This window comes from Antechinus flavipes, chromosome 5 (assembly GCF_016432865.1).
Source record: "Antechinus flavipes isolate AdamAnt ecotype Samford, QLD, Australia chromosome 5, AdamAnt_v2, whole genome shotgun sequence".
NCBI lineage: Eukaryota > Metazoa > Chordata > Mammalia > Dasyuromorphia > Dasyuridae > Antechinus > Antechinus flavipes.
The window spans coordinates 232,833,800-232,848,986 of record NC_067402.1 but is presented as its reverse complement, the minus strand read 5'-3'; the positions used below and the strand labels follow the sequence as shown (position 1 = coordinate 232,848,986).

General features: G+C 33.4%; 1 protein-coding gene across 6 annotated transcripts in view; it reads right to left on the bottom strand.

Annotated features, from left to right (window-relative positions):
* Positions 1–15,187, bottom strand: part of CCDC91 (coiled-coil domain containing 91) — a 527,068-nt gene that overhangs the window by 401,436 nt on the left and 110,445 nt on the right. For all 6 annotated transcript variants that reach the window (XM_051961141.1, XM_051961140.1, XM_051961143.1 and 3 more), the window contains exon 2: positions 11,406–11,448. In XM_051961141.1, the coding sequence (XP_051817101.1) occupies positions 11,406–11,435 (30 nt within the window). In that variant the 5' untranslated portion in view covers positions 11,436–11,448. The remainder of the gene's footprint in view (positions 1–11,405; positions 11,449–15,187) is intronic.

Here is a 15,187-nt window from a genome sequence, read left to right as displayed (position 1 = left end):
CACGGACTTTAAGAAAATGTAGGGACAATTAAATGGCGCAGTGGATAGAGCACTGGCCCTGGAGTCAGGCGGACCCAAGTTCAAATCCAGCTTCAGTCACAACATTTAGTAGTTGTGTCACTTAACCCCAACTACCTTGCCAAAAATTACACACACACACACACACACACACACACACACACACACACACACATTGTGGAATGGAGGATGACTAGAATATAGTTGAACCAGTCAGAGCCATTAGATGACTCCAATAAGCTAAGCATGAGATGATGAAGTTCTGGACCAAAGTGGTGACAGTGTCAGGGAACCAAAGAAGGCATAATTAAGATGTGTTGCAATGCCAAAATCAATAGGCCTTGACATCAGATTGGTTTGGGGGCTGGAATGGGGAGAGTGATGAAAGACAGTGAGGAACTGAAGATGATACCTAGTTTTTTAGTCTGGGAAAATGGTGGTGCCCTCAACAGCCATGAGACAACTGGAGATTAAGGTTATGGGAAGCCATCCATTTAAGATGTATAAAAGTTGGATACGTGAGATTGGAAATCAAAATTAGGGCAAGATAGGTAGATAGGAGAATTGTTGGTATAGCGATATAATTCAATTCATGTTAGCTCATGAAATATCCAAGTGAAGTATTACACTGAAAAAATAAAAGAGGGACCACAACAGAGCCCTGTGAGAGGACTACAATGAAAAGAATATAAACTGGATTAGGACACAGAAGAAGCAATCAGATAAGCAGGAAAACTGGGAGAGAGCAGTGCCCCTGAAAGCCTAAAGAAAAGAAAGTGATCTTCCTAAAGCGCAGATTTAACCATGTTCCTTTCCACCCCCATCCCCATTCAATAAATTCTAATAGTTTCTTATTATCTCCAAGATCAAATATAAAAGTTTCTTTTTGACTTCTTAACACACATCATAACTTGACTCCTTACCACCTGACCAATATTCTTTGATCTTATTCTTCTCCACATGCTTCAGTGACACTGATCTCTGCTGTTTCTCATGTAAAATATTCCATCTCCAAACTCAAGGGTATATTAACTGAAAGCTTTAACATTAAGAGGTGGTGAAGCTTTAAGAGGTGTTCATAGCTCCAGAAAGCCTATTCTGTTCCATGAATTATAATCTTCTGCCCAAAAGTCAATTTATCCCTGTGTAAGAGAGGAGTGTCTAACAATGCCTTGATTGCATCCCACTCATATGTAACTTCTATAATTGCTGATTCCTTTTTGGTGTCCGCCTCACTATTCTTACTGTTGGAAGCTATAAACATATTTGGGCCTGATGAAATTATTTCAGAAATACAATGCACCAGTATTTTTGCAGCTTTTTCATTTCTTTCCATTATATTTTTAAAAGCTGATTTTCTGCTCTTATCAATTCCTATGTCATATGTGTATCACAGTTGAATAAGCACCTGTTCTGGAGTTAAGTCCCTACTAGCAAATTCCTAAGCAAAGGTAAATTCCATGACTGCTAGCTTCCATATAATTCATTTATATGGTTATATACCCAGATTTTAATAATAAGTTTTGGATCAACACCAGGAGTATTACAGACAGCCCTGTAAAATTCTTCTCTTCCAAGCTTTCCTTCATCAATAGGTATGATCCACCTATCAGCCATTTTATTTCCAGCCAACAAATACTCCTTACTAAAGTAATCTTGACTGTAAAAATTGAAAAGACTGCATTTTTGCTGTTAATTCTTGAGCACTATTTGGAAAACCCAAACATATATAACTTTACTGGAAAAAGCAGAAGGCCGTGCCTTCTGCTGCTACTTTAAAAGGCATTCTAGAAATGATAGATTTTTTTGGTAAGATACAAACTGCTTGTGGATGAATCTGTTGTGTCTGTTTCTTTTTAATTCTCATATTTTGCATCTCTCTGACATTCTGAAGATTTTAGGATTGTCTTCATGTTCTTCAAAAACATCAGTTGTTGCTTAACTGGAGTTATCTTTGCCAGTGAGATAATTTTCATTGTTTTCATTGTCTCTAGTATAATATCTATTTATATATTTTTGCATCTTGTTTTTTTGTGTGTACTCCTTTACCTTCAACTTATGTCTCTTATTGATATACTGCTCATCTATGAAAGAGTTCCACTTAGTTTTGAAAAGTGGAACAAAAAACTTTGGAAGGCTTGCCTATAAATCATGTGTTTCATCTTTCCATCATTTGTAGAGAAAATTTTATATAATGGAATTTCCAAAAGTGACTTATAGCTGAAATTTTCCAATTCTAGTTTGTAAATACTGTATAGTTTATACTCATATGTATATATATATGAATTATAAAAATTTCAAATATAATAATATGTAGAATGGGGGGAAATTGTCTTTATTTTCAAGATTCTGTAAGTATCCATAAAGACTTATGCATGAATGCTTTAAATTAAAATGGTTGTATTTCTTCACAAAAATAAAGTGCTTTCCTATTGACCATTCCCTCCCCCAATATGACCTATCTTTTATCACCCTCCCTCCTTTCCATATGCCATACCCTTCCTATTCTTCTGCTGGGTAAGATAGATTTCTGTACCCCTATTGAGTATATTTGGAATCTTTACAAACTGCTAACTCTAAATTAGAGTTGAAAGATTATCAATCTGATCTTATAAGAAGATGTTTTGGGCTAGAACCTGAAACAAGGTACTAAGTAGAACTAATTGATACAATGCTTGTGTTCACACCTTTACTCATTGGAGTTCACAAGTATGGGAGATTCACAAAGTTAACTATGTAACTCTGTGAATTCATACCTCCCTTGAAGCTCTTGGGGCCAGAGAGCACTATGGGAGAAAACCCATAATCCCTCTCTCTCATATCCCACAATTCCTCTCTCTCATATATAAGATACAGATAGAGGCTCTCAGACAGAATTCAGCCAAATTACATGGAGAGAAGAGTTTTCAGAGGAAGAAGCTACAAGTCGAGAGTTCAGCGGAAGATTGAGAAGGCTCTCTCAGAGGCACAATCAGATTCACTTTATCTCACACCACTGTGGTGGCTGGGCTCCTGCACTTCCCCCACTGAGACCAAGCTGGTATGAAAGACTTGCCAGAAAGCTAGCCGAGCCCCAAGTGAAGGAGACGAGAGATTCATTCCAACTTTGTGCTGGCTGGAGGCTGAAGAAAGCAGAGGCAGAGGCTGAAGGACAGAACCTTTGGATTTGGAGACATTCGGAGGGAGCTCTTAGAACCAAGGAGAGAGAAAGGCCTCTAAGAATCTAGCCCAAGGAGAGAGACAAAACTTGGAAGGAGAAATAAACATTTGTATTTTTACCAGCTGGCTGCATTTGGGGTAATTATTGATCTGAACTGATACTAAGGCTGCCCCCAGAAAACCTCCCCCAAGAAACCTGCTCTCTCCCAGAGAAGAACCATTATTATTATTATATTAAAGAAGAAAAAGATCACCACAAGTATATATGTTATTTCCTATTTGAACCAATTCTGATTAGGGTAAGGTTCACTCACAAACCCTCTCCTCTTCCTCTTCCTCTACACCATAAAGCTTTTTCTTGCCTCTTTTTTTATGGCAGATAACTTGCACCATTTCCAATACATATCTCTCTCACCCCTTAATTTCATCATTTTTTAAAGATAATATCCCTTCATATTCAATTTACACCCATGCCCTCTATCTATATATATTCCTTCTAACTGCCATAATAATGAGAACTTTGTAATAAATCTCAAGTATCATCGTCCCATGTAGGAATGTAAACAGATAAACCTTATTAAGTCCCTTATGATATCAATTTTCTGAATAACTCCTTCTATTTCTCTAGATTCCTGTATTTGAAAATCAAGTTTTCTATTAGCTCTGGTCTTTTAATCATAAATGCTTAAAAGCCCTGTCTCATTGAATGACTCTATACAGAGTCATTCCTCTGAAAGATTATATTCAGCTATATTAGATAGGTAATTCTTGGTTGCAATCATAGCTCCATTGTTCTCTGGAACATCCTTTTCGAAGCCTCAGGTCCTTTAATGTAGAAGCTGCTAAATCTTGTGTTATCCCGACTGTGGCTCCACTATACTTGAACTGTTTCTTTCTGGATACTTGCAGTATTTTCTCCTTGACTTGGGAGTTCCAGAATTTGTCTATGATATTCCTGGGAGTTTTTATTTTGGGATCTTTTTCAGGATATGATTGGTGTGTTCTTTTCGATTTCTATTTTACCTTCTGGTCCTAGAATATGAGGAATGTTTTCCTTAAAAATTTCTTGAAAGATGATGTCCAGGCTCTCTTTTTTTTTTTTTTTTTTATCGTAACTTTTTAGGTAGACCAGTAATTTTTAAATTATCTTTCCTGGATCTATTTTCCAGGTCAGTTGTTTTTCCAATGAGATATTTCACATTTTTTCATTTTTTTTTATTTTACTTTATTGTATCTTGATTTCTCATAAAGTCATTAGCTTCCATTTGCTCAATTCTATTTTTTAAGGAATTATTTTCCTCAATGAGCTTTTGCAATTGGCCAATTTTGCTTTTTAAGGCAGTCTTCTCCTAATTAGATTTTTGTATTTCCTTCTGCACCTCTCTCAATTCTTTCCCTAATTTTCTCTCTCTCTCTCTCTCTCTCTCTCTCTCTCTCTCTCTCTCACACACACACACACACACACACACACACACACACACACACACACACATTTGAATTTCAAAGTCCTTTCTGAACTCTTTCAAGAGTCCAATTCTTATTTTTTATTGGAGTCTTTGGTTGTAGGAGCTTCAATTTTGTTATCATCTTCTGAGTGTGTGTTTTGATCCTCCTTGTCACAATAATTAACTTTCAGTTAAAAAATTAACTTTTCAGTTTAAAAAAATTAACTTTTTCTTGTTTTCTGCTCATTTTGCTACCCTGTCACTCTGCTTTTAACTCTTTATTAAAGTAAGCCTCTGTTTCCAAGATGGAGGGTGTATTGTCCCAAGTTTCAGGAGTTTTCTGCAGCTGTTTTCACAGATTTTTTTAGGAGGAATTTGACCAAGCACTCTTTTCTGCCCTGGAGCTATTAGATGTGTCCCCACACCTGTAGCTGTAAGATCCAGTGTGCTAACCAGGATTCCTGGACTGCACTGGGACTGCACATCAGACTCCCAATCCTGTTATCATAGACCTTCTTCACTGACCTTTTGAGTTCTCTCTAGTATCCCCGGGCTGAGAGGTCCAGAAGCCTGCAGCACTGCTGCTGATTCAGAGTTTCTACCTCACTGCAGATGCTGATATCTGGGCTGGGGATGGGGCTGGGGCCAGTGAAGGCCTGCATTGAAATTGCATGCTTGGGACATACTCTAGGTTCACAGACGTTTTCTGCTGATCTCCCAGGTCCTCTTTCTTGTCTCTGGGCTGAGAGGTCCAGAAGCCAAGAGCACTGATGCTGATTTAGAGGTCGGGTTAAGCTGGCACTGGGGCTAGGGCTGGGTACAGGCTACACTGACCATGTCCTGCCCAGGGACTCCCACCCTGGTATTACAGGCTTTTTTTGCTGAGTTTTTAAGTTGCCTTCAGCTGGAAAAGGTTCTGCTCTGTCTTTTTGGGGGGGTTGATGCTTTAAAATTTATTTAGAGTCATTATTTTAAAGGAATTTGGAGCAGTTTGGGGAGAAGTTGGGCGAGTTCCTGCCATCTGTCATCTTCAAGTATTTTTATTTTTTTAAAGGTCACTATGAATGCAGATGATATTTAATTAAATACTGACTAGCCACTTGGCTAATAAGTCTGACTGAATAATTTCTTCATATCTCCTAAAAGAGATACTAATGTGAAACTTCTTTTTTATTAAATGAGTGGACGATTCTCAATGCTCATCTGGGCACCACAACAGGCTATATTCAAACAGAATAATTTACCCTCTGGCTATCTTTTTTTAATAATTTTTTTTTGTTTCATAAATTTACATTTGAGCCATGATGAGAAAGAAAAATCATAACAAAAGGGAAAACCAGAAAAGAAAAAAAAAAGAAAAAAAAAAGGTAAAAATAATATGCTTTCAATGGCATTCAATCTCTACAGTTTTCTCTCTGGATATGGATGCTATTTTCCATCCAAAGTTTGTTGAAATTGCCCAGAATCACTGAGTTTCTGGAAAGAGCTACGGTTATCATAGATGATCATCATCCAATGTTGCTGTTTCTATATACAATGTTTTACTGGTTCTGCTCTCTTCACTCAGCATCAGTTCATGTGAGTCTTTAATGGCTTTTATGAAATCAGCCTGTTCATTATTTCTTAAAGAAAATAATATTCCATTACTTTCATATACTGTACAACAACTTAGCCATTCTCCAATTGATAATCATTCACTCATTTTCAAATTTTTTGCCACCACACATGTAAATTGCTGTAAACATTTCAGTACATATGAGTCTTTTTCCTTCTTTTATGATCTCTTTGGAATATAGGCCCAATAGAGACACTGCTGGGTCTAAGTATGCACCATTTTAGTTTTGGGGGCATAGTTCCAGATTGCTCTCCAGGATGGCTGGATCAGTTCACAACTTCACCAGAACAATACATTAATGCCCAGCTTTCCCACATCCATTCCAACATTCATTATCATATTTTCCTATCATTTCAGCCAATCTAAGAGATATGAGGTAGTACCTCAGAGTTGTCTTAATTTGCATTTCTCTATCAATACTGATTTAGAGCATATTTTTAATCTTATTAGAAATGGCTTTAATTTTGTCTGAAAATTGAATGTCCATATCCTTTGACCACTTATCAATTGAAGAATGGCTTGCATTCTTATAAATTTGAGTCATTTCTTTATACATTTGAGAAAAGAAGACAGCATCATAAACACTGGCTGTAAAAAAATTTTTTTTTTCTCAACTTTCTGCTTGCCTTTTTATCTTGGCTATATTGGTTTTGTTTATGCAAAGACTTTTTAATTTAATGTAGTCAAAATTATTCATTTTGTACTTCATAAAGTTCTCTATTTTTGTTTGATCACAAAAAATTTGTTTTGGTTACAAAAATATTAATGATAATTTTCTGCCATCTCAAATTTGGCACATTTTAGAATTATCTATTTTATGGTTACATAAGCAGTCACCAAATAACCAAATAATAATACATCATTCATTTGTCTGGGGGGAAAAAAAAGTTACTACTCTCATCTTCCCATATAGGGATGTAAACAGATTAAACTTTGAATAATGTGATTTTTTAATCTTTCTTTCCTATTTGCCTTTTTATGCTTCTTTTGAGTCTTGTATTGGAATTTCAAACTTACTGTTTACTTTTGATTTTTTCATTAGAAATAATTAAAAGTACTCAATTTCTCACTGAGTAGTTGATTTTTAGTTGTAATTCAAGCTCCTTTGCCCTCCAGAAAATGGTATTCTAGACCCTCCAATTTTTTTATGCCAAATTCTGGGTAATCCTGACTGTCACTCTTCTATACTTGAATTGTTTCTTTCTGGAAGCTTGCAATATCTTCTCCTTGACCTTATGGATCTGGAATTTTGCTACAATATTTCTTAAAGTTTTTCTTGTGGGATCTCTCTCAGAAGATGGACAATGGATTCTTTCAATTACTATTTTGCCCTCAGGTTCTAGTATATCAGAGCACTTTTCTTTGATGATTTTTTAAAGAAAACTGTCCAACCTCTTACTTTGGTTGTAGCTTTCACGAAGTTTAATAATTTTTAAATTGTCTCTCCTGGATCTATTTTCCAAGTCAGTTGTTTTTCCAATGAGTTATTTTACAGCTTTTTTTTTTCATTCTTTTTAGTTTGGTTCTTATTGTTTCACAGAGTCATTAGTCTCCATTGACCCAATTCTAGTTTTTAATGTATAATTTTCTCCAAAATTTTGTTTCTCATTTTCCAAAAGTTGATTAATTCAACTTTTAAGGATGCTATTTTCTTCAGGGAATTTTTTTATTTTTGCATTTGGTCAATTTGTGTTTTTTAAGGAATTGTTTTCATTTTTCAAGCTGTTGATTCATTCTTAAATACCTCATTTCTTTTCCCAATTTTTCTTTTCTCTCTCTTATTTGACTTTTAAAATTCTTTATGCGCTCCTCAAAGAAGGCACTTTGGGCTTGAGACTAATTCACAGCCCTTTGAGGTTTCACATGCAGGCATTTTGTCCTTTTATTAATTGGTGTTTTGGTCTTCCCTGTCAATATAGTAGTTTTCTATAGTCAAGGTTCTTTTTTGTTTCTTGCTCATTTTCTTTCTATTTATTCCCTCTACCCCAATATTTCATAACTTTTAAAGTTTAATTCTATTCCTGGGGCATAGGGGATACTGTCTCAAGCATCTTGTGAAGCTTTGAGCACAGGGGGCCCTGTGTTTGGTGATTTACTCACAGTGCTGGGGAATAGGCCAATCTTTTTTAACCTGGTTCCCCATGCTGGCAATTTGCCTTCTGCATTGGGATTGGACACTGCCCTACTGATTTGCTCTATTACTGTTCTGTGGACCCAGGACAGAGGGTCTCAGTAATTGATCCATGCTGTGATTAAGACTCTCTTACTGGCTTTCCCAGACATCATCTGAGATAGGCTACACACCCTTGTCACTCCAACAAGACTGATCTTTCTTGAAGTCTTTCCAATCTATCTTAACCTAGAAAATTGCTTTATTCTGTTTCTTCATAAGCTCTGTCATTCTAGACTCTATTCAGAGACTTAGTTTCATATTGTTTTCCAGGGAAACTGGGAGAGCTCAAGTAGTTTTCTGGTTTTACTCTGCCAATGTGGCTCTACCACCCTATCACTATCTTAATGACGATGACTCAGTCTCAGGATGCAGGCTGGAGACTATATATGAAATATGTATCATGAAATATCATATCAATGATATGAAATATCACTTGCACTGTGATCCCAATATTGCTGTTTCTGTATACTGCCATTTTGCATTACAAGAATCAATGGAAACTGATTTCAGTCCTAAAGATCTGAGTTCAGTCCTAAAGAGAGGAGGCAAAACCTGGGATTTCAAGTCTTTGGTTTCTTTCTATATTACGTCATTCCTTCAGAAGGCTGGTAGGTTATTTGTTTTGTTTTATGAAGGGGATGCTATGCATGATTTTTTGTTTTAGGTTTCCTTTTCCTTCTCCAGTGCTGCCTATGCCAGGAATATCACAAGGTTAGAGTTGTGCAATAACAGTACTGAAATCTAGTAGAAGAAATCTAGAAGAAACTTGGTCTATAAGGGGAAGATATAGACCTTAGGCCCTATAGAGTCTATGAATGTTAGGTTGATTTTTCATTAAATGAACATAAAACTGTTCTCATGCCTTAAATGGTTCATGGAACTACATTTAAGGCAATTATTGGTAACTTCTAGATTATATGAGTATAAAAAAATTCAGGTCACAAGGATTTAGCAGTTGTCTTTATCACACCAGCACTGGCAACATAAAGGCAGGGAAGCTATCTCAATGGACACAATGATATATTATTATTGTTAAATATCTTTCCCTTGAAATAAATGAATAAACTTCCTTTTGTTAACTGTATCTCCTTTCATTACAATTTCAAACATGAACTATTGGAGTTATACAATAATTATTAAAACAAGTTGTAAAATACACTGAACTTAGAATCAGATTTTAATCAATAACTGATGAATTATTAAATCAAGGTTTTCAAAAAAGCATATTAAATCATAGCACTTGGAAATTTAGCCAAAAGTACAAATTTTAGTTTAAAAATCAAAATTAATTTCAAATGCTTATTTTTAAATTTTATATATGATTCATAATGTACATAATATATTCACATAGAAGCACAAATGTAATTTGTAATTAAATAAATGTATTACACTAGAGATATGTATTCAAACTTTTTTACTAATAGAATGTAAAAAACAAAGACATTTTCTTTAGAAAATGTAGAACATGAAATTAAAACTGTTACTCAGGAAAAAAACTAGCCACTTTTTGATTATTGATAAAATATAGTAAGTATTGTTTCAATAAAATAAGACTATTCTGGGATGCAAAATTCAAATAAATAACAACTTCCAAACAATAAATCATATCAGATGATATTTTAAACATAATTTCTTTCCTCAAAATGGAAAGAAATGACAATTCTAACTGTTACATTTCACTTGAATAAAGAAAAATCAATTACCCAAAAAAATACAACATTGAAGATTATATTTATTTTTCTGAATCAAACTAGCTTTATTATTTACAAGAAAATTTAGAATTTTCAGAAAAACAAAAAATTGTGATGAATAAGTCAAGTTTCCAAATGTATTAATAATATCTTAAAATGAAAAAGTATAGTAAATAATTCAAAACTTTTCACATTTACAACTTAAAATTTACTATAAAACATTTTTTATCACAGGTATATTTAAAACCTCACATCTTCCTTTAAAATTATTCAGAGAACTTCATGGATAATGATATCTTATTTAACAAATCAATCCTAGAAATTATACTCTCTATTTTATAAATCTCCTTTTAAACCAAAATTCTTAAGTTAATGAGCTTTCACAAAAATCACACATTAGTGGTGCCAGGATTAAGATTCAGGCATCTTGCCCTAAACAAGAAATTTTCTGTAAGACTACACTGGCATCATAAAAATAACTGAGTTATAAAACATTTCAATAAAATGAACACACACTGAAAAGAATTAAAGGAAGAAGAGCCTATTCAGCTAACACTTTCCATTTAGAGAACATCAAACTAAAACCTGAAAATAACCTCTAACAACACAAGCATACTAATTAGCTCTTATAAACACAAAAAGGCCTTGTATATGATATACTAGCATACCTCATTACAAGTGTAACCATGAAAACACGTGGCAAGATCTTTAACACCCATCTTTAATGTTACAAGTATTTCCTAATGGAGATGTAGTCCAATAAAATTATCTGCTGACAATTTTTCAACAAGCTATTTTATAACTGACCCACTGAGAGCACTTAATTAACTCTGCCTAAACTTTCCTATGTGAAACACAAAATGTTCAATAAAAATTTATTGGTTAGGAGCTGCAGAGAATTGTTTTGTTGTTGTTGTCGTTGTTTTAAGAATGGATTTTTGGGCCAATTAGGTGGAGCAATGGATAGAGCACCAACACCAAAATCAGGAGGTCCTAAGTTCAACTCTGACCTCAGACACTTATACTGCTTAGCTGTGTGACCCTGGGCAAGTCACTTAACCCCAACTTGCCTCAGCAAAAAAAAAAAAAAAAAAAAAAAAAAGGATTTTTTTAAAGTTTTGATTTCATATTTCAAAACTAAACACAAATGAACTAACTTAAAATGCTACATAATACATTTATCAAATAAATCTTCCTACAGATAAAGTCACATTGGTTTATTTGTGTGTGTGCGTGTGTGTGTGTGTATCAGATAAAAAAAAAAAGATAAATAAAAGTATCAGATAAATAAAAATATTACATACCTCAAAACCACCAAAATCATCATCATCCATTTTTAAGTAGTACCTAGAAAACAAAAGAATACAGTAAAACAAAATATAATTTTCTTACAAGAATATATACATATTTTGATTTAAAACTTAAACCTACTTTTCTGTGATAGCTGTGGGCAATTTCTCTTTCCTCAGACTGATAAAAAATTTTTAATTTTAAAAGAAAAAAATAATAATAGGCTTTAACTTCCTGGCAGAATTAGACTTTTCTGTACCTTCTTTGGCAGTCATATATTTTGAAGTTTTATGCTAAGAAGTCAAGAATGGAAAAATATTATTTTACATTTTAATTTGCTTTTCCCAAATTGGCACTGGAATTCAATTCAATAATGCTTCCTGCTTTTTGCATCTATTTCTTAGTTATCTGGCAACATCAGCATAAACTCCAGCTAAGAACAGGACTGTGGTAAATTTTTTGGAAATATGTCCTAACCACAAAAGGTTCTTCCCTAAAATTTCATGGCCGGAGTTAATTTAGATTTTCAAAATTGATCAGCATTTTTGAGCTAAGGCCACAATAGTTGGAGGATTTTGATATGTGTATTTTTAGCTGAAACTGTTCTGCACTTTTGGAAAAATACGGAGCAAGTTATTAGGCTGATCAAGATAAATCAAGACATGATATACTACTCATGGGAAAATAAGGATAAGAGAAACACGCCAAAAATGCTCCAAATTCTTCTTTTTATGGGTGTCCCTATTAATGCATGCCAATAGATAGATAGGCAGATGGATAGCATATGTACTTACTTATCCTAAGTATATCATTAAATGGGTTTTAAAAAAAAAAAAAAAGACAAGTAATCCAATATTAACACACACACTTAAGCTAAAAAAACTGGCAGAAAAAACTTTCTCTCAAGGAATACTGAGAGGAGTACCTATTTACATGTCCTCAAGAAAATTGGGAAAATATACAAAGTGATAGATGACTGCTGTTGGCCCATGAATTTGGACTAATCTATAGTTGATACTCACTATCCACAAGTGTTGGTCAATGTCAACCAATTCATTTTTCCAGCTACTAAAAAATGGACAATATCTTAAACAGTACTGAGCTAAGAATGTGCCTCAATCAATTGTAGAATATCTAATACCTAACACCAGCTAGAATAAATTTAATGCGAGTTATTCTGCGCAACTTCCCTGTTAAAGTCCAAAAAAATCAAAAACAGTAAAATCAGAAAAACAGAGATTCCAGAGGTTATTTCTATAAAATATTTCTTTAAAATACTCCTCTTTCTATGTTTTGGTTATATGGTTAAATTAACATTACTAATAAAAGTCAATGTATAAAAGTAAATAAAAAGCTGTCCCAGAAGTAAAGAAGATATAAGTTCAAGTGCCACCTTTCACACACAATGATTTTGTGACCCTGGGCAAATCACTAAAACCTCAAGTGCTCTATGGAATTCTCTAAGATGAAATGGTGCCTATCTGTATCCACAGAGGAAATGAGGAATTTCTGAGGTGTCTTTGCACCAATGAAATCACAGTTCTATTCCCTATCTCTAATTGCAACTTAAAACTCACAAACTATTAAGGGGCAAAAATTGAAAAGTGGTGAAAAACATTTTCCAAGAGCATCTGAGACATATGATACCATTATCCTATTATCCAAAATTTAACAATTTGATGAAAGAAAAAAAGCATGTCTCCAAAAAAGCCAAACAAAACATCCTCATACTGCATTTTTTTAAAACATATACAAACCAGACTTACAGAAACTTTTTATAGGGGTTTCTTTAAAATGGAATTCATATTAATTTTGAGTTGCAAACAGAAATTTGTATATGATTAAATTTTATGAATAAATTATGGCAGAAAATTGGTATGAATAGTGACATGTAACCAAGTCAAAATAGAAAAATTCAATTTGTCTTTTCCACATGCATCCCATGAACCTCCAGAAAAAATTTTAAAAACTATTTTTTAGTTCCTCTGAATGCTGCATTCAAACTAATACAGTTTCAACAGAATGGAATTCTTATCGTATTGTTTCTGTGTGTTTTGTTAATTCACACTTCAATAAGTGATCTGTAAAATATCCACAAGGAAAAATAAAACACATGTGTGACAATTTTTTCAGCTCCCTTGGCTGTGAGATAAAAACATAATCCCATCATCTGAGCAAAACTAATTTGGCCTGACGAAAAGAACATAATAGTAATCATTGATATTTCCCACATCATAACAACATATATATTAAAATTCAAATATTTATATCTTCCTTTCTAATTACTCCTTCAAAGGAATCTTCATAATAGAAATTCTTAAATATTTTGTCATGGAAGAATCTTCTCTGTCAGTTAAGGAAGTGATAGACTCCTTGTCAAAATGATAAAAATAATTTTTTTTGAAAGTTCACAGACATCAAGTTAAAAATTCCTGCTTTGGCCATTTAAAAATATGGCCAAATATATATTCACGTGCTTCAAAAACATTGTTGTACAAATAATATGATTTTTGACTACTGCCAAAAATCCATTATATTTTCAATTGTCATCAGTGTATTTACATCATAAAATGATAGATTAAGAAGTAGCAGAAGCAGAATGGAACCTGGTCCAAATACAGTGCTCATTCCAGTGCATATAAGGCTTCAGAGAAACTATAGCATATTCATTTTATTAAAACATTCACTAAAAATGCCTTTCACATACACACAAACACACACACACACACACACACACACACACACAGTAGCAAGGAAAACATTAACAGCAGGTAATATGGCCTTTGGATTTAACATACCAGTTCAGGCATCTATGAATAAATAGAATAAATTAAATAAATAAATGAATGAACGAATGAATAAATAAATAAATAAATAAATGGATGAATGAATAAATAAATAAATGAATGAATGAATGAATGAATGAATAAATAAATAAATGAAGGGAAACAGTCCTTTGTTTTTCACTATTTATAACTCTGCTTATGTTTAAGGTCTTTGAGTTTGTCTGTTTTTTATTCCTGAAATCTTTGGTAATTTCCGTTTTTGAGAAGAACATTAAAAAAAAAAAATGGGGACATGATAACTATCATCACCATAAAACTTGCATATGCTATAATGTGCAGGAAGGATTAAACTTATTTAGAAATTCAATGTCAATGTCATAATGTCTAACATCTACAATTTCTCTAGGCCAAAATAAAACCTCATAATAAATAATTTTCTTACTTTAAAAAGGTTTCTTAGTCCTAGTCATGTGTGGGTGTGCACACACATGCGTACTCCTGTGAATGAAGAGTGGGAGTATTGCCAAAAAAAAAAGTCATCAGCTATATAATGCAGGGTCAATTTGACCTTAACCCACTTCCCAAGGTAGTCCTTTGTATTAACTTACCAGTCACTCAATAAATATTCACTGAGCATTTAATATGTAAAAGTACCACTAATCATCAATGAAAGGAAAACTTTATCAAAAAACATGAATCAAAAGCTTTATTTCTTTAAAAAAAAGTTAAGAAAAATTTCACATTTGATTCCCATGTGAAAAACTGTCATCAGTTTAAGTCCTTTCAAGAACTGGTGTTCTTGTATTATATAAATATATATAATCTTTAAGGACCTAAATTCAAAGTTAATCAAACTTTAAAAAAATTATGGGAAGAGAAAAAACTGGAGGAGAAATTAATTTTACTTCTCTCAAAATAAGTAATGCAATTCAACCATAAGTATTCCAAATGGACCCATTAAAAACTCAACAGGAAAAGAGAATTCCAACTTCTTTCTATGCTATGGCAAC